We start from the raw sequence: 17,635 nt of genomic DNA, 5'->3' as shown, positions 1-17,635 counted from the left end.
CATTAAAAAATGAAAATGCAATTGAGTGCCATTATCGGGTACTCTTGTGGCTTCCCCGGGGACAGGCGCCATCGGCTCCCCATCAAATATGGTGAGTGTACCCAGAGAGCTGGGCTGCGTTGCCCAGAGCTACAGAGGGGCTGAGCCCCCTCCCCTTCACCTCTCAACAGGTCCCTGCAGGATCAGGGCACCCTGAGGGATCAGGGTACCTTGTAGGATCAGGGCACCTCACAGACTGGACCCACCTCAAGCACAGCATCCACCTGCAGCCCACTAGGGAGCAAGTGCTGAGTGATGCAGGGTCAGCCCCAGGCCAGGAGATGGAAAGGGGGCAGAAGCAGCTCAGGGCTTGGTGTGGGATCAGAGTCTGCACAAAGGGGACAGAGAGAGAGTGGGGGTAATCCTCCTGCGTGGGATTTCATTTGCATGTTGGGAAAAGGGGTGGAGGAGCCCCAGGAGCACACTCTGTGCCACCCAGCCTGGAGTAGAGAGAAGAGCTGGCTGGGATCCACACCCAGCTTCAGCCCCATACTACGAGGCAGCTGGGTGAGACCTGGAGGTGTTTCCTTCCCCTATGCCAGAAGTGGATCCACCTGCCCAGGCTGGGATCCTGTGCTGGCCCAGGCATGGGGCATCTCTCACCATGGCCATGGGGCCTACAGGGCGTGAAGGATCTCCTGGGACCGTGGAGCTTGCCACCACCTAGCACGTGGAACCCAGCACCACATGGCACTGCTGCCTATTGTGTGAGACAGGCAGACAGGAGCAGGGATGGAATGAGGTGGGGAGGGAGTGAGTAACGTGCCTGGTGCAGAGAGACAGCCTCTGAGGCTGTTCTGATACCCCTCCCATGCTCAGCCAGCGCTGCAGGACCCTGCCCTGCCACACGAGCAAACCCCTGGACTTGCTGCCCCCAAATGCAGAAGGGGCAGTCAGGCTGGGCAAACCACCCTGCCCCAGAGGGACCCTCAGCACCTTCTCTCCCTAGGGACCTGTGTCCCATGGCGAATCTTCCACCCCTGGGAAGGTGCTGCGCGTGTCAGCCCCTTCCCAGTCCCCTCCGGGCCACCAGGCAGAGTGACAGCGGGGAGGCTGTGCGTCCGCATCGGGCTCGTGTGCCCCGGGAATCGGGGGCGGGGGGCTTCATGGAAGTGTGCTCCCCATCCTCCACCCCCCGCTGAGGCCAAGTGACGTCCTTGTTCCTTGCTCGGCAGCGGAGCGTGCGGCGGGCCCGCGAAGGAGCCGTGCCTGTGCCAGGCATGCTCCTGACGCGGAGGGGATGACGCATGCAAAGCCTCGTCTCCAGCTCCGTGACCACCGGCAGCGGGGCTGGGGGAGCCATGCAGCAGCCTCCATTTGCTGCCCCGACTCCAGAGGGAACAGAGGGGCCTGGGGAAAGCCCCGGCGGGAGTCCCAGCCCGGGTGTTGGCACAGGAGGTGCTGAGCCCCTGCCCTCTGCCCCTCATGCCCGGGCTGGCGAGGCCAGGCGAGCAGCCGGCAGCTCTGCAAGCGGGGCTGAAGCTGGAGCTGTGCAAAGCCCTGGGGAGCCCCAGGGGGCGACGGAAGGGCTGGAGGGACACTCCCATCACCGTCCTTATTCGCATCCCAATTCCCGTCTCCATCAGCATCCATTCCCATCCCCAGCCGCTCTCGGCACTGCTCCCTTCTCCCGGCACCCGCCGGCACGGCAGCTTGGAGTCCTTACCTGGAAACGCTTCTTCACCCAGATCTTCTTCATGCTTCTGCAGAGCCCTGCTGGCCCGGTGACACGGACTCAGGCCCGGCAGGACGGCAGCCCGCTCCCGGCGGGGTCCCCGCTGTCAGCACGCCGCGGCAGCAAGCGATGCTCCGAGCATCCTTCACCACCGGCAGCCGGGAGCGGTGGAGGGAGGGGAAGGGGCTCGCCAGGTTGGGCTCTCGGGAGGGCTGGAGCTGTGAGCATGAAGCATCACTGGAGTGCTCCTCCCTCCATCCTTCCCCCGCCTGCCTCCGCCTCCGCCTCCCCGCCAGCCCTGGCACACAGTGACAGCGGTGGGGGACAGGCAGGGCACAGGTGGTGGGGGGCGAGGGCCACCGTCGTAGAGGGGAGGGAGGGGGCGTGTCTGAGGCGGGTACGGGGTTTCTCCGCCTCTGGCTTTGTCTACACGGCAGGCAGGGGTCCGAGCCCCCTGCCAGGCCGTGCAGCTGTACCACTGTCCCCTGTGACCTGTCCATCCTGCCCCACTGCCCAGGACAGGGGTTGCACTCCTCTCTTAGGACACAGCTCCCCCATCACAGCCCCCGCATGCAGACCAGCTGGGATGGAATCAACACAACACAGCAGCACTCTGTGTGCTGTCCCCAAAGTGCTTTCAAACAGGGCAGACTCAGTGCCACAGCTGCCACAAGCCTGCACCCAGCAGCAGGTTTGCAGTGTGCCATGGCACTGCCCAGCCAGGATGCAGGCTCACCATCACTCTGCCAGCCTCTTCTCAGTCCCCCACATCCCCCAGGCATCGGTAATGCAGAAAGATCCCCTTGCCAAGACACGGGTGTGGGTCACAGCACAACTGTACGTGGACAGGAGTTAGTTAATATGGGCATAGTGCTTCACATCAATTCCCCTGGCAAACCACACAGCCTCCAGTCCCAGTGCTGCTGCCGAGAGAAACCTTGTACCCTGCCCCCTGGGTGCCTCAGGACCCACATGGGTCTGCAGGGCTGGGCTGCTCAGCCCCGTCGTAGCATCACTGCTTTGTGGCTGATGGAGACACAAGCTTGAGCTGGGAAGGTAGACTGCTGTCCCTGTCCATGTGGCATGACACACAGGGGATCACCCTTCCTGCTGAGGTGAGGACCCACCGCACAGCTCAGAGCAGGACTGAGCTGTGATGGGGCTCCTGGGATGTAGGGCAGTCCCCACTGAGGCTGGACAGGGACATTAAGACCTATAAGTGCTCCTGGGGTGCTGGCACACCTTTCCCAGCTGACCATCCTGAGCCCTGCTGCCTGTCCCAGTTTTCTGGGTGATGCTACAAATAAGCTAGAGGGGCACTCCCAGCCTCACAGCCCCAGCAGATCCTGTCTTGCGTGCCATGCCCCTCACAGCTCTTGGTGCCCCATAGCTCAATACCTTCCCTCATCAACTCCCCAAGCCCTGCAGCATTCACCAGCCCCCTTTCCAGGCCCTTGGAGAGGCTGCCAAGGTCCTGGCCTCACCTCTGTTTGAGCTGCCCCTTCCCACTGCAGAGCATCCATGGGGACACTGCTGGAGGCCTCCCCACCCGGTGCTTGTCCCCACGCTGCTCACCTGTCCCCTGGGGAGCCAGCTGCTTCACAAGGAGCTGCTCACAGGCATCACGCTCCCCATGGTGCCTGGCAGCCCTGGTAGCTTTTCTCTACTTCCCCTCCCAGCTCATGACTCCAAACGTGAGGCTTTTCATGGCTCCATAATAACTTGCAAATTACCCAGTACAAAAGGAGCTGTTTATACAACATTTCTGTCAGTCCCACAATTCGAGTGATGCTGCGGGGTTTCCGTGGAGACCCTGCACGTCAGACAAGTCCTACAAATGCTACAGCTGGCATAAAGGGAATCTCCTGTCAGAGACAGAGGTCTCTGCTGCCCGCCACCAGCCCTGGGTGGGGACAGAAATGGGTACCCTTGAGCCAGAGCTAGGTAAAGAGGTGAACAGTGGGGCTCGTGTGTGTCAGGGTACCTGCACCCAGGCTTCCCTGCCAGGTACTCTCACCCTATCTGTGCATGCCTGTGCTCCTGCTGCAGACACACAGCCTGTGCATTCTTTTCACACTCAAGTGGGATTAAAATACTCATCAGGGATGCTGGGAAGAAGCACCAAGGCTTGGATGTGTCACACAGTGGTGCCAGGGTGAGGATGCTGTCACCAAAGCACCCACAAGGACAGCCTCAGGTCTGGCCCCAGGGAGGACCACCTTTGTCCAGCCAAAACACAGTCACTTGTATATCCTCCAACTATCCCACATCTGCTGCCCATTGGTCACAGCTCCTGGCTAGTTGGGCACACAGCTCTTCCCAGCAACTGTGACTCTGCGGCCATCCCTCAGCAAAAGCTTCAGGACTGACTCTGTGCTGTCCCAGAGACACTGAACCTCTGGGAATAGCTGGGTCACCTCCAAGAGGCTGTGCCTATTGCAGGTACCAAAAGTCACAGCAGAAAGTGTCCTATGGGAGGTGATGGTCACCTGCACCTAGGGCTGCCCTTCTGCCCTGCCCCAGCCCAGAGGCAGCCCTGGCAATGCCCTGCTCCTCTGCAGGTCAGGGACCTAGGACAGAGAATGGCAGCCAGTGCAGCTGTGGCATTGACAAGAAGCAGACCTGGAGCAGGTGGCCCCACTGCCACCCAGCTCCAGCTTTGCCTGCTGGACACACATCAGCCCCGAGCAAAGCAGACAGCAAACACTTGCTCAAACTGCAACATCATTTCCACCTTTCCAAGAGCCACAGCCCTCCACGCCTTGCTGGCCTCCCGACTGCCCTGCACCGATCCTGTCGGTTCCCACAGCTCTGGCCTGGCACCAGCCCCCTGCCCCTGGTCCCAGCAGCAGCCCCTTGTCTCGGTGCTTGAATAATTGATGGTGGTGTGTGCATGCGGCGTCGCGAGTAGGAGGAGGTCTGGCCATGAATCTTTCATGCGTTCGCACCTCCTGGAGCTGCTGGGGATGGTCGGCGGGAGGTGGGGTTGTGCTGGGAGCCTGGGTGGGTGGGCACCTTCCGTAGCTCTGCCCCCAGGGAAAATAAATCCAGCAGCGGAATGTCCCTTGTCACCCAGCAGGGCAGTGCCACAGAATCCTTGTGAGCCTGTGGAGGAGCAGTGCTGTGCTGTCCCCCCCCTCCCAGGGGCTGGGACACCCCAGTGCCGTCTCCAGCTTTGCCTCCCTTTGCTGCCACAAGGATGCCCGAGCACACAGCGCTCACTGCAGGCAGAGAACGCAGGGATGCAAAGCAGCAATGTGACCTTGGGCGTCTGGGCATGGAGCAGGATGGCACAAGGCATTACATCCCTGGCCTGCCAACCTCTGGCATACCCCTCAGCTGGGAGAGGGGCTGCATGCTGTGGGGGAAAGCAGGCAAGAGTGCAGGCAGCAGGGTGGAAGCAACCAGCCCCTTCCAGCAACCTGGTGTCAGGAAGGGCAATGGGAGTGATGGCAGCCCTGGAAGGAGGAAGAGGCTGTCGTCCCCTCATGCAGTCCCGAATATTGGTGCTATATTTACCCAACTGCAGGCCTGGGTTTCGGCCTCTTGCCTGTAACACAAGCCCTGCAGGCTGCCAGAATCCGAGGGGATGGCACATTCCTCAGCAAAAATAACCCTCCAGCAGCAGGCGAGAGGGCAGGGGTGGAGGTGACTGACTGGACAGCTGCACTCACCGCCCCGCTCACCGGGGGCAGACGTCTCGCTCTGACAGACCCTGGGATGAGAATCTGGCACACGTGGGCACCACACCAGACCCCTGCCCAGGTGGATGGGGGCAGAGGTGGGAGCCACTCTGGGGCAGCTGGCATTAAACACAGGCACAGTGCTGCAAACTAAGGGACTAAAATTAGGCACTGAGATAAATGGCCAGAGATGCTGAGCCACCAGGGACGCTGTCAGCACAGCCATCCCCAGTGGGCTCCATTGCCACTGCCATGCACCATCAGCTGAAAATGATGCCAACGTCCCCCCGCTGCAACTCCTCGCACAGCAAGGGTTTGTGCAGGGCCACCACACACAGGAAGTCTCTGCCCCCTTTCCTGCCCCAAATCCAGGCAGGTGCAGGCTGTTTCCTGGACAGAGGGAAGGCTCCAAGACAGTTTGATTGCTGAGTGCAGGTGGAGGCGAATGGAGCAAGGCCCTGCACTGGGAACCCAAGATGGACACATCCAACCTTGAAATGAGAGGCAGCCTGGGTGGGGAGGATCAGGCAGTGCTGGCACAGTGAACGAGGGCTGGGCTCTAAAAGGAGATTAGCTCGGGTTCTTAAGAGGTGATTTAATCCAGTTTACAGGGAAAAAATTCAGGAGATGCAGCTGAGAGGTGATAACGGCTTTAGCAAGTCCAGGAGCAATGGAGCTATGGTAGGGGCCAGGGCTCTCTGGAAGGATCTAGAGGTTCCCTGGGTGAACCTGGGAAGCCCCTGGACCGGCCTGGTGGTTGTGGGAGAAGGGTCAATGCACTCTACCTGCACCTATGGAGCTGGGGCACAGGGAGAGCCTGCAGCAAGAGAGGGGCAGTGCAGCGGGACATGGGGGAACAGCGTGGGGCAGTGGGCATGGTGTGCCCCTGGAAGTGCCTGCACCAGCCTGGCCAGCCCCACACATGCTCTCCCCACTCCCCTCAGTGAGCACTGACGCACTCAGGGAACCTGGGAGAAGAGCAGGAGAAAATCATTAGTGGGGTGGAGCGACAGATTCAGGGCAAGAGATTAGAGAAGCTAAATCGGGCTTGTGTGAGCAAGGGGGACTGCTGAGCTGGTGCAGAAGGAGCTCCCCAGCTTGAGTACAGAGACAGGCAGCATGGAGCCCCCCCAGGCCACCAGCAGGAACCTGAGCCACCCTGGGGAGAACCAGTCCTGGCCCCACAGAGATCTTCAGCCTGGCAGTGCACCAGGGAGAAAAGGGGCTCTGTGCCCACCAGAGCCCACTACCAGAGAGAGGCAGATGGAGCAAGGACAACACAACACCTCCAGACACAGAGAACCAGGACCCCAAGTCCAGAGAAAGAGCCGATCTTGCCAATGGAGCAAGGGCATTCCAATGCCTCCAGACATAGGGGCCTGGGATGCCAAGTCCAGAGAAAGACTTTATCCTGCTTGGGCACCCTGCACACATCCCTCTTGCCCTAGAAGTGGTTTATGATCTAGCTCAGAGTGCCCCAGGGAACAAGGATGGGGTGTCCCTTCCCAGTACAAGGATGGCAGAGCTATGAGTGGAACTTCCGTGATCCCTGGAGACCTGTCCAGCACCTGGCAGGATGTGGCACTCTCTTGGCACTGCCACAGCACACCACAAAGACAGCTCTGTGCCACCACTGTGACAAAGCCACACCAGGGGCTGTCCTGCTCCTCGCTCAACCCAGTGCCCCAGAGCCTGCACATCTCCAGAGGCGTCTCTGGCCCAGGGATGCCTTTTTGGGAGGCTGTTTGCTCAATGGTGGGGCATCCATGGCCAAGAGCCTGCTGGGAGGAGTGCCCAAGGGTGACATTCACACTGCAGGTTAGGCAATCCTGGCTGCTCAGTCCCTCCCTCAGCTGCCCCAGAAAGGCGGTGGTGAGGGCTGGCAGCTGGGAATTGGGAGCAGGGAAGAGTGCGTCAGCACAACGGGAACGGGCACCTGGGGAAATCAGACTGTGCTGGAGCTGGGCAGCAGCAGTGGGGCCCAGACTGGTGTGGCCACAGAGCGGTGCAGCTGCACACCAGAGCATGGAAACAGGGTGACCCAGCTGCTGTCTGCCCAGGACAGTCTGCCCCTCCCCGGGGCAGTGCGTGTCTCCCATTCTGCACACACTTCACCCCACACCCAACTGCACCAAAGGTGCATGGTCCCCAAAGGACCGCTGTGTGATGCACAGTGACTCCACACAGACTCACTGCAGGGCAGAACCCCTGCTGCACACTCCTCTGCTCCTCCTGCTATCCCACCAGGCTCATGACCTGCATATAAACCTTCCTCCATCCTCCAAACACCACTTCTCCAGACTCCTGGCTCAGTGCTCGCCTTCAGCATTGGGAAGGCTCCTTCTGACCTGCCACAGTCATCCAGCCCCCTGCTCAAGGCGCAGCATCTCTGGTGTGCCTCCTGTGCTGCAGTCCCAGGTGCAGCTCCTTCCCTGGAGCCTTAGGGCTCAGTGTTGCTTCCCTCACTCCCCATCCTCACTGTCCCATGCAGACAGTACATCTCACATCTCAGCACAGTGCCACCCGCCTCCACACTCCCCAACACTGAGGCCTTCAGTGTCCTTGGGAGGGGGTATCCATCCTCCACGAGGAAGAATTTGTTCACCAAAAGGGTTATCAAGTACTGGAACAGAATGGCCAGGGAAGTGGTGGAGTCACCATCACTGGATAGTCAGAAAACATGCATATGTGGCACTTAGGGACATGATTTAACAGTAGGCTTGGCAGTGCTGGGTTAAGGGTTGGATTGATCATCTTAGAGGTCTTTTCCAACATAAATAACTCTATGATTGCATGATTCCACAGTGATGAGGCAGAGGGGGCTGAGCCCCAAACCTGCAGGATGAAGCCCACCCATGCAAGGGCAGCAGCCCCCATGCACTCCCTCTCTGACTGCTACACCCAGGGGTGATGGTGATGAGCAGAGGAGCTGCCACTAGGATGAGCAAATGCTTGTTAATTTGCCTTGGCTAGTTAACTACCCGGTCTAGCACATCGAAGGGGCACAGGCTCCACCTACTTGTCAGCCCCACCTCTCACATTAGGGTCCTCCTCCTATCCCCATCGGCTTTCCAGTTCACTCAGTGCATTTCCAATGCCTGCGAAAGCTGTTATGGTGACCCTACGGGAGTTCTGCCCGTGGGCAGCTGGTGGGGGGTGCTGAGGACCTTGTTGGTGACTCTGGTGGGTGGTACCACCAGTACCATGTGCCCAATCCCCATCTCTCTCTCTCTCTTCTCTCTCTTTTCTCTCTCTCTCCTCCTGCCCCAAGCAGGCTTGGCATCACATGCTCCCAACACTGCTGTGCCCAGTCCTGGCACCCAGCCTGGCCTGGCAGCGGGTACTGCAGCCACATGCTCGCTCCAGGCTGGAGAGCCACCCCAGTGCTGCCGGCACCGGGCACCCCAGCCGGCAGCAGGGTGGGCACAGCAAAGCCCGGCAGCCCTGTCTGGCCCTAGGGCATGCACTGCAGCAAGAGCCTGCAAACACTGCTGCCACGCTCAGCAAACCCGTGCCAAGGTCTGTGCCAGCATGGCCCTGCTGGTGGCCACGTCACCCTTACCTTCCATGTCAATGATGGCCAACACAGCACTGGTCATGGCCTCCCCCTGCTCATTCTCAGCGACGCACGTGTACACACCGGCATCCTCCTTCTTGCTGTCCCGGATCCAGAGGGTGCCATACTCCTCCCCACCCTGGGCCAGCTGCTCCTCGTTTCGGTACCAGCGGAGGCTGGGCCGGGGGTTGCCCACCACCACCACTCGCAGCCGGATGTCACAGCCGGTGCCGATCGCTGCATTCTTCAGTTTCCTCACAAAACTCGGTGCTGCCGGGCGAGCTGAGCCCTCCTGGGGCGGCCCCGGCTCTGCTGTGACCTTGGCGCGCTTCGGGGGGATGCCAGGGCTCGGCGGGGCTGCCCGAGGCTCCGCAGCAGCCCTACTCGTGCCGCTGCGTCCCTGCGCCCGGTGCATGGTCTGCAGCTCCCCCACCACCACCCGCGACCCCTGTCACCCCAAACCCGCACGTTGTGCCCTTCTTCTCCCCCTGCCTTGCAGTCTGGGGGTGCCGGGTGCCTGACTGGGACGCTGGGGCAGTGGCGACCCCCCAGTCCGAATACCCTCCGGTTCGGTCCCCCCACACGCTGCAGCCCCAAAGGTCGCAGCACTGTGGGCAAGCGAGGGACTATATTTAGGCTGGGACTCGGGTTCCTGCTCGCCCAGCCGCCACTCACCAAGCACCCGGTGCAGTGTGGCACTCACACCCCGCGCTCTACTGCAGCCCCAAGCCCGCCCAGCGCCTCGGCACCTGCTCCTCGCCGGCCCGGGTGCGAGTCCCGCGGGTGCTGCCCGCTCGCTGAGCCGTCCCCGTGCTGGGGCCGTGGCGTCCCCCCCCTCACCCGGCCCGTCCCGTCCCGCGCAGCCCCCGGCGAGCTGCGCTCCCTCTGCCCCCTCTCCTGAAGTGGCAGCTGCCTCTGATATGTCACATTCCTTGGCTGGGCTCCCCCTCTCTGCGCCTGCTGCCCCGTCCCTGCAGCCCAGCTCCACTTGCAAAGATAGAAAAGGGCCAACACCTTTCCATATTAGCTGAGAGGCTCGGGGGGGACCCTGCCTTCCTCCCCCGCTTCCCCTTCTCCGGCAGTGTCATTGGATCGGGGCAGAGAGAGACCCTGACGGCATGTGGAGGGAAAGGACACCGTCATGCTTCCTGCAACGCAAGACCCGGGGCAGGAGCCAGCCCTTCAGGGCCCCTTAGCTCCGTTCCCAGCAGACAGCAGAGGTGGGGCTCCCAGCATCCCTGACCACCGCAAATCCTCCCTGCCCGGAAGGCTGCAAACACAGCAAGACTCCGATCCTCTCACTGGGCCCCTGCCTCTGCCCTGGGCAGTGTGGCTCCCACCGGCCCTGCTAGAGCTGCTCGGCCTTGGGGCATCCTGTGGGAGCTACCACACGGCGGGCTCCGGGCAGCGAGCAGTCAGGCACGGTCTGTGCCAGATGCTGCCTGGCCATCCCTGGGCATGACAGGGCTTCCCCATCTCCTGGAGCCACGGCAGCCTCGGCACCTGGCCGCAGCCGCCTCGCCAGGGGCCGTAAATCTGCTTGAGCAGGAGGCCAGCGACACGACACGGCGCTTCCCAGCTGCAGGCCAGCCCCGGCGGCTTTGGCACAGCCCACTGCCACCAGCCTAAGGGTGCCAGCATCAGTGGAGCATCACCAGCAAGGAGAAAATCCCAGGATTTCCCAGCTTGGATGGCTGGGGCACAGTGGAGTGGGATGCCTTGCTAGACCCACAGCTTGGCTGCAGAGCGGCAGAGCCAGCCCCAGAAGAGGCCCAGGGGCCTCTTCCCTGCCCTGCAGGGAAAGGAATGCTTTGTCCCCAGCCTGCCCCGAGGGGCTGAACTCTGGCGCAGCCAGCCTGGGCCGCCAGGGGGAGAGGTGTCATCCCCACCCAAGGCAGTCTGGGGACTGTCCACGATGTCACAGGGCCACCTGCTGGAGATATCCCTTGAGATCCAACACCTCCCAGCTGGGGTTTGCCACGCTGGCCTCTCCATCAGGGACATCCCCGGACCATTCCCCACTGCTGGCAGTAGCACATGCCTTGTCCCTAAAACATCACCCTGTGCCAAGCCCACTGCCCCCCTGGCATCTGCTGCCTGGGAGAGTTTTGTGGACCCTCCAACATCTCCCAGGGCAGAGCAATCCTGAACTGCTCTCCCACATGGGATGCTCGGCTCTGGGCTCCATTGCAGCATCCCCCATTGCTGGGATGAAGGAGCTGAGGCCAAGATGCCTGCAACCTGAGCCCAGGGAGAGGGGCATATGGTGTTGGCAGGCTGAGGCTGGAGGCTGAGCCTGGGATGCAAGCACAAGGTGGTGGCTCTGATGCTCACAGGATGTAGGACACTTAGGGATGAGGATGGCTCTGCTTGCTGGTTGGTGACACTTGGAGGGGCTTGGAAAAGTCCAAGGCAGATGTGGATTTGGGTAGGTTCCAAATGGGGGTATAAAGGAGGTGGCTGTGGAGCTGAGCTACCAGGACACGGTATGTGACCCTGGGTGTGTGTGGGAGACACAGGACCACCACCCAGAGCCCCTTTGTACCCACTTGGGGCTTAGCTGTCACTGTTGCCTGTCCCAACAGGACTTTCCCAGCCAGTGCAACTGGGAAACCCGCCACCTCGGGCAGCAAAATGCTCGAGAACCTTCAGTGTGAGAGACACAAAGCTTTTAGGGGGCCCAGCAGCCTAGGGAGGAGACAGCCCAAAGAGCTGCTGGCTCATCCATCCACCTGGCCCTTGTGATGCCTCCCCCAGGTGCTGCCTCCCCACCACCCTTTCACCTCTCTGCCCCAGAGATGCACTGAGACGACAGGGTGATGCTCCGCTGTTTATTTCAGCCGCCTGAAGAGTCTCATACACGTGGTGGGGTGGGGGTGCGTTGGGGCAAGGGTTGGGGATGCCTGCCCTGGCCCCCCGGGCCTCTCTCCGGCTCCTCTCATCCTCTCCCTCCTCTCTCCCGTTCACTCACTCCTCCTCTCTCCTGTGTCCACCTACGGGTACCCTCTCGGCTCATGAGCCTGGCCCCGCGCAGCCTCCTGCTGCCGGGGGTCCCCGCCACGGGGAGGGGCGGGCACTGCCCTCCTCTGCCCCACGGGGCTGCCTCTGGGGCCGGGGGGAGCGAAGGGCCCGAGCCCCCCTGGGCTGGGGGGGACACGCAGGCTGGGGCCCCCCTCTCTGAGCTGGGCAGAGAACAGGGGGCTCAGCCCAGACCATGCCTAGCTTCTCCCCATCCCTAGCATCGCCGCCGTGCACCTGGAGAAGTGCCAGCTCCAGGGCGGCCGGCGGTGCCGGTGGAGGGGGATGGGTCCCCACTCGTGTGGGATGAGCCCCAAGTCTGTGCCCAGGGTGGGAAGGGGACTCTGGGGGGATCCAGAACCCGCTGCTGGGACCGTCCGGCTCTCCGTGGAGCTGGCCCAGGCCACCACCTGCTCCCCCCAGCCCCTGCCACCTGTCCCGTCCCTCCCTCCTGCCGCCCCCCGGCCCTGGCCTGATCCTGACGCTGGCGTTGCTGCTGCGAAGCTGCGAAAGCAGAGCGAGCCTTTAGAAGCCGGAGGAGAGAGCCCAGGGGGTGCGGGGGGCCCAGAGGCAGCTGCATGGGGGAGACTCCTCAGGCAGTGCCGGGGGAGCGCCGAGAGGCGAGCTGGGGGGCAGGAGGGTGGCATGGCGGAGGGACGGAGGCAGGGACAGAAGGTGCCAGTGGGCTGCTGGAGCAGCCTCCTCTACAGCACTTCATGCTGTTGCTGAGTCGCCTCGCTCACCACCTGTGGGAGAGAGGCACCGTGAGACGCCATGCCGTGCCGCACCAGAGCCCCGGGTGCGGGAGCAGGCACCGTCCCCTGCCTCCCAAGCACCCTCCAGAGCCACCCTGCACTCACCTCCCCATCACGGGTTTCGATGGTTTTGATCATCACGGTCTTTTTGGTGTGCACCTCGGAGCCCCGCTGCTCTGGGCTGGTCTCTGCAGGGGGAGGACACAGAGGATGGCACCACAGGGACACGTGGTATGGGGACACAGCCGTGGGGCTGGGGTCACCGAGGAGTTTCAGCAGCCTTGGTTTAACCCCCCCTCAGCTCACAGCAACACCCTAACAAGTGCCCCATACCAGGGGCTCTCTGTGGCACCTGTGTGTCCTCAGCCTATCAGACTGGCTACAACCCCCCCAGGAGGGACATTTGCCCCAAAAGTGGGGAACACAGGGGACTCATCCCAGGTCCCCCTCCTCATGGAGTGAAACTCACCTCGGAAATTGAGTGCAGAAGCGAAGGTCTGATGCATGGGAATGCTGATCCTGTGGGAAAACAGAGGGGAAAGCTTAGTTCCAGCCAGCCCTAGCCCTCAGGTGTGTCCTCATAAAGCTGGAACCCCAAAAAAGCACTGACCCTGCCAGTCCCCCCAGTATGTCCCGCCCCCCCTTCCACTCACCGGTTCTCCTCTCCCTCCAGCAGCTTGCGGTATGTGGCAATCTCCACATCCAGGGCCATCTTGACATTGAGCAGGTCCTGGTACTCCCGCAGGTGCCGGGCCATCTCATCCTTCAGGTGCCGGATCTCCTCCTCCAGGCGGGCAATGGTGTCCTGGTACCCACCGGCCTCCCCTGCGAAGCGCTCCTCCATCTCCCGCATCTGCCGCATCAGCGAGTCATTCTGGAGAGATGGGGTGCTCAGTGAGAGGGGAGCCCAGAGGAGACAGGGGTCACCTGGGGTGGGAGCTGGGGATACCAGGGCATCCTGGGGAGAGCTGTGGTCAGCTCTGGGCTGGGTTCAGCTGATGTGGGACCATGATGGGTGGCTGTAACCCTCCACCTGCCCAGCGCTAGGCACCAGGGACTCACAGGGGCAAGCTGGGCATGCACTGGGCAACCCCAGCACTCTGGTGCCCAAGTCCCCCAGCAAAGCCATCCTACCCTAGCAAAAGGGCACAGAGAGCTGCAGAAGCACTGGATGGCTGCCTGGGGGTGGCACTGGTGGCTGCTGGCTGGCTCCTGCGACCATGACTGTGCCAGAATGGGACTGTTGTGCCCTGTTTGTTTGCAACCACCTTGCCAGCCTGCAATCAGACACCCTGAGCCCTGCGCCCGCCTGCCTGGAGCCTCCCAGGCTGGGTCACATTTTACAGTCTGCACTTTGATTTCAGGACTCTGCCAAAACACTTTGCAGGAGCCCAGGCCACTGCTGGGGGAGGTGCAGCCCAAATGTGGGGTACAAGGCCCCCTGCAGCAGCAACTCAGAGAGCTGGGAAGAGCCCCTCCACCCCAGAGATGTCCCTGAGCAGCCTTGGAGCAGCAGGTCCCTGTAGGGAAGCTGGGGATTTCTCAATGCTGCCCTTAGCTCACCGTTCCCTTGAGGGCATCAATCTCGCAGGTGTAGGACTGGATCTGGTGCCGGTACTCCAGCATCTCCTGTTTGGCCTGCCTTAGAGCGTCGTTGTTCTTGTTGGCCGCCTGCGTCAGGTCAGACACCTGGGGAGAGAGCAGGGTCAGTGGGGATGGCCCCCGAGGTGGAACCCGCTGCGCCGGGGCCAGCCCGAGCCCGCTGCCTCCCGCACCTTGGACTTGTACCACTCCTCGGCCTCGGCGATGTTCTTGGCAGCAATGCTCTCATACTGAGCACGGATGTCCCGCAGCGCAGCTGTCAAATCAGGCTTGGAGATGTCCATCTCCACCTGGATGTGCTGCTCCTGCAGTTGTGCCTGCAGCTCCCGGATTTCCTGTATGGACAAGGTGACATCTCAGGGCACCCACTCCATTTTCGCTGCCCCGTGAGCACCATTGGAAAAGGGTGGTACTTCTGACCTACCTCTTCATGCACCTTCTTGAGGAAGGCGATCTCCTCCTGCAGGGACTCGATACGTCTTTCCAGGTCGATGCGTGCTAGTGTGGCTGCATCCACATCCTGGGAGGGACACAGGATAAGGGATAGTGAGGGGTTGCAGGGAGAGCACAAGGGCTAGAAAGCGCAAAGCTGTGTCCGGAACTGTGCCCTGGTGCTGGGGCCAGGCTGCAGGGGGGACATGGGGGTGGGAAGGAGGGTAGGGCTCCCACACCACACTAAGGGGACAGGTACTCACAGCTCTGAATGCAGCGAGGTTGTTCTCAGCCTCCTCCTTCAGTTGGATCTCCTCTTGCAGCCTGTAGGCAGAGAAGGGAGGCTAAGGGGTCTGGAGGAAGCTCTCTCCCTCCGTGTTGATGTCCCCCCAAGCTGTACTTAAGCCCAGCATGGCCCGGTAGGAAGAAAACAGATTGTCCTGTGTTCCCGGCAGGCAGCAGGGGACTGGCGGGGGGCCAGGGGCTCTTCCTCCCATTCCCTATTATAGTCAACGCCAGAGAGATCACAAAGACATGAGGTCAGCTCAGTGCCACACACACTGCCCCAGCCCTTATAGGGGAGAGTGACCAGCAGCTGGGGGGACAGAGCGCAGGATCCGACACAGGGAGTCCAAGACATGGCCACCAGCTGAGCTATCCCAGGGAGAGCAGGAGCACAGACAGGTTTCAGCAATGCTCTGGGATGGGATGTGAGGCGGGACTGCTGTGGGGGAGGCTCAGGTCAGGGCTGGAGATCCAGGCTTGTGTCAAGGAAGGGAAGAGTAGTGCAGGCTGCATGTCAGTGGAAAGGCAGCAGGGAGGAGATGGAGGAGCCCAGGTGGTGCTGGCACATGGAGTGGCAGAAACCCAACACCCGTTTGTTCTGGGTCCTGCTCCTCCCCTGTCACTGAGAGTTCCTCCATGCCACCACCCCCAGCTCCCCAGCATCAGGGAGGACCCCAGTGCTGGCCCTCTGTGGTGGTGGCTGGGGTTACAGAAAGGGGCAACAGGCTGTGTCACCCCGAGGGAATGGTGTCCCCAGGGCACAGGGTCCAGGAGGGAAGCTGCAGATCATCATCAGAGCACACAGCTCCCCTTGAGTATCTGCCCCTACTGCCAGGTTCCCCACACACATCAGTCCCTGGGGATTCCCTCAGCCTGGCCACCCTTGTGGATAATCCCCACTCTCTTCCCCAGCACCAGCCAAGTCCAAAGCATCTCTGGGGTGTCGCACTGCTCACAGGGCACCATGGACACTCACGGCAGGCCTGGAGCATCCCTGGCCTGCAGAAGCGCAGCTGCTTCCTCGCCTCCCTCCTTCACGTCTGGAGCTGATGGAACACCTTCCCTGGGTTACCCGTCTCCTCACTTCTGCCTGCTTGACTGCATCTGTCTGTCCATCTATTCCACAGAGCTCAGCTCACCCATGGGCCCAGCAGCCCTCCCCCGTGTGAGCAGAGATGGGCACCCCAGGGTGAGGTGCACTTTGATCTCCCAGTCCTGTGTGGTTACAGCCCAGCTTCAGCCTCACTGCAGGGGAAAGCACAGGGGACACCCCTGCTATGGGAGCCACTCTACCCTCTGGGTGCTTCCCAGAAAGTGGTCAAGGGGGACAGAGTACTAGGGTCATGGTGGGCTCCGAGCAGGAGGCACGAGCATAGCAGAAAGCACCTGAGGAGCTGCCTGGGCAAGCTCTGCTCCCACCCACCCCTAGGGATGGGGATGCACGGATGGATGCCCACAGGGACTCTCCAGGCCCCCCCCCCACTCACTTCTGCTTGAGCTTCTGCAGGTCATCAAGCAGGTTGTCACGCTCAACCTCCACACGAGCCCTCTGGCTGGTGAGCACGTCGATCTGGCGCCGGAGCTCCCGCAGCTCCTCCTCGTACATCTCGGCCACGCGGGTGGGCTCCTTGCCCCGCAGGCGGTTCACCTCGGCCACCATGAGGGCATTCTGCTGCTCCAGGAAGCGCACCTTTTCGATGTAGTTGGCGAAACGGTCATTGAGCTCCTGCAGCTCCACCTTCTCGTTGGTGCGGGTCTGGAGGAACTCCTGGTTCATGGCATCAGCCAGGCTGAAGTCCAGCAGCTCCCCAGAGCCCTGGTAGGCGCTTTGGTAGGTGCGCAGCGGCGTCACGCGGGTGGTGCGGAAGGTGGACAGGCTGGGGACGGCCGAGGTGCGGGACACCTGGTAGACGCGGGAGGTGACGGAGCTGCCGCTGCTGCCCTTGCTCCCGAAGGAGGCACGAGGGAAGACCGGGGAGCCGCCAAAGGTGCGGCGGTAGGAAGAGACCCGCTGGCTGGAGGAGTAGGACTGGCTCATGGTGGCGGCGTGGGGAGGCGAGGCCGGAGCAGGGAGCAGGCAGAGGGCTGGCGAGCGGCCGGCACAGCTCGGAGAGGCGTCGGGAGGGGACCGCGCGCCGCTATTTGTATCCTGCTGACATCACCCGCCCCTCCTGCTGCCGGGCAGCTGGGGGATGCTGCCGCGGGGGGATGGCCGGCAGCCCCCGCCCACTGGCCCTCACCTGCACACACCCCCCGGCAGACGAGGAGCCCTGGGCACCCCCGGAGTTCCCTGGGAGGCCTCGACACCGGCCCCCCCTGCTCTGCCCCGTCCCTGGGGGTGCGAGGGGAGGAAGCGGGGCAGACGGGTGGTGAATCTCCTGTCAGGATGTAGTGCCACCCAAAGGGGGCCCGGACAGACAGACAGAGAGCCTAGGCTGACGCCATGAAGGGAAAGAAGGGAACCTTCACAGCGTCACTTGACCCCCTTGAGCCAAACCCCATGCCATGTAGCTGTGGTCCCCAAATTGGTCTTGAGCACCCCAAACGGCCCTGATGATGCCCTGACCGACCTCCTGATAAGAGTGCCAGG

The 17,635-nt window shown here is 62.0% G+C and overlaps 2 protein-coding genes across 3 annotated transcripts in view; both read right to left on the bottom strand.

Moving 5' to 3' along the window:
- Positions 1 to 9,799, bottom strand: part of SPEG (striated muscle enriched protein kinase) — a 38,742-nt gene extending 28,943 nt beyond the window's left edge. For both annotated transcript variants that reach the window (XM_084209330.1, XM_084209331.1), the window contains exon 1: positions 8,960 to 9,799. In XM_084209330.1, coding sequence (XP_084065456.1) covers positions 8,960 to 9,368 — 409 coding nt within the window. In that variant the 5' untranslated portion in view covers positions 9,369 to 9,799. The remainder of the gene's footprint in view (positions 1 to 8,959) is intronic.
- Positions 9,800 to 11,770: 1,971 nt separating this feature from the next.
- DES (desmin) lies at positions 11,771 to 17,168 on the bottom strand. Its single transcript, XM_084208947.1, has 9 exons — positions 16,533 to 17,168; positions 15,024 to 15,084; positions 14,753 to 14,848; positions 14,502 to 14,663; positions 14,290 to 14,415; positions 13,380 to 13,600; positions 13,196 to 13,245; positions 12,832 to 12,914; positions 11,771 to 12,717 (listed from the first exon to the last, which is right to left on the bottom strand). Exons 1-9 carry the CDS (start codon positions 17,081 to 17,083, stop codon positions 12,676 to 12,678), a joined length of 1,392 nt encoding a protein of 463 aa, XP_084065073.1. The 5' UTR covers positions 17,084 to 17,168; the 3' UTR covers positions 11,771 to 12,675.
- Between the last annotated feature and the right edge of the window lie 467 nt (positions 17,169 to 17,635).

This window comes from Fringilla coelebs (genome assembly GCF_963513975.1).
Source record: "Fringilla coelebs genome assembly, chromosome: 7".
NCBI classification, from domain to species: domain Eukaryota; kingdom Metazoa; phylum Chordata; class Aves; order Passeriformes; family Fringillidae; genus Fringilla; species Fringilla coelebs.
Note: the sequence above shows the minus strand (reverse complement) of the source record. Positions and strands in the feature narration are given on the sequence as shown.

Coding starts and splice junctions, on each gene's coding strand:
- DES (XM_084208947.1), bottom strand. CDS start 17,083: ATGAGCCAGTCCTACTCCTCCAGCCAGCGGGTCTCTTCCTACCGCCGC. Junction 14,416..14,501: donor AGGAGTGGTACAAGTCCAAG/GTGCGGGAGGCA, acceptor CTCTCTCCCCAG/GTGTCTGACCTGACGCAGGC. Junction 12,718..12,831: donor TCGAAACCCGTGATGGGGAG/GTGAGTGCAGGG, acceptor TCTCTCCCACAG/GTGGTGAGCGAGGCGACTCA.